The sequence below is a fragment of the Seriola lalandi genome, unplaced genomic scaffold, assembly GCF_002814215.2.
Source record: "Seriola lalandi dorsalis isolate HSWRI2012SDOR001 ecotype SW California unplaced genomic scaffold, Sedor1 jcf7180002014476, whole genome shotgun sequence".
Taxonomy (NCBI): Eukaryota; Metazoa; Chordata; class Actinopteri; order Carangiformes; family Carangidae; genus Seriola; species Seriola lalandi.
Window position 1 is genome coordinate 1 of NW_019485128.1, and position 731 is coordinate 731.

At 50.5% G+C, this 731-nt stretch overlaps 1 protein-coding gene across 1 annotated transcript; it reads left to right on the forward strand.

The window, feature by feature from the left end:
• Positions 1–9: 9 nt before the first annotated feature.
• LOC111644821 (ephrin-A2-like) lies at positions 10–715 on the forward strand. The gene has a single exon (XM_023393811.2). It carries the CDS (start codon positions 353–355, stop codon positions 692–694), a length of 342 nt encoding a protein of 113 aa, XP_023249579.1. The 5' UTR covers positions 10–352; the 3' UTR covers positions 695–715.
• The last annotated feature ends 16 nt before the right edge of the window (positions 716–731 follow it).

Here is a 731-nt window from a genome sequence, read left to right on the forward strand (position 1 = left end):
TGTGACATCACAAAGTTCCAGAAGTCCTGACGGCTGGTTTTAAGGCTCAGTTTCTGAATACAGGCTGTGTGCATTTCTCTGTGGACTGAGGCTTTGATACTTTCACAGTATTAATATAGAAGCTAGAGCTGATCTATAATCTATAATCACACTACACATGGACACACACCTTTACACTGGAGGAGCTTTACACACGTTTGAGCTGAGAAACTCAGAGTGACAGTTTCCCGCCTCCTCCAGAGGCTGATGATGTTCTGAGGTCACAGGTAGAAGAAGCCATCGACCTCTGACCATTCTCTTCTTCATGAACAGTGTGGAACACAGGTGAGCTTCACCTGTTGGTGTGTTTAACATGAACTACTTCCTGTGTCTGCTCCTCAGGTTCTTCCGGGGGGAGTACACGGTGGAGGTGGCCATCAACGACTACCTGGACATCTACTGTCCTCACTATGAGGGGGCGGAGTCTGCCGAGCGCATGGAGCACTATGTGTTGTATATGGTGAACTACGACGGCTACACCACCTGCGACCACCACAGGAAGGGCTTCAAGCGCTGGGAGTGTAACCGCCCCCAGAGTCCCAGCGGCCCCCTCAAGTTCTCCGAGAAGTTCCAGCTGTTCACGCCCTTCAGCCTGGGCTTCGAGTTCAGGCCGGGCCACGAGTACTACTACATCTGTGAGTACTACTACTACTGAGTACTACTGAGTACTGCTACATCTGTGAGTACTACTA

Excerpts from the sequence above, each read along its gene's own strand:
- LOC111644821 (XM_023393811.2), top strand. The coding sequence starts at position 353 with ATGAACTACTTCCTGTGTCTGCTCCTCAGGTTCTTCCGGGGGGAGTAC.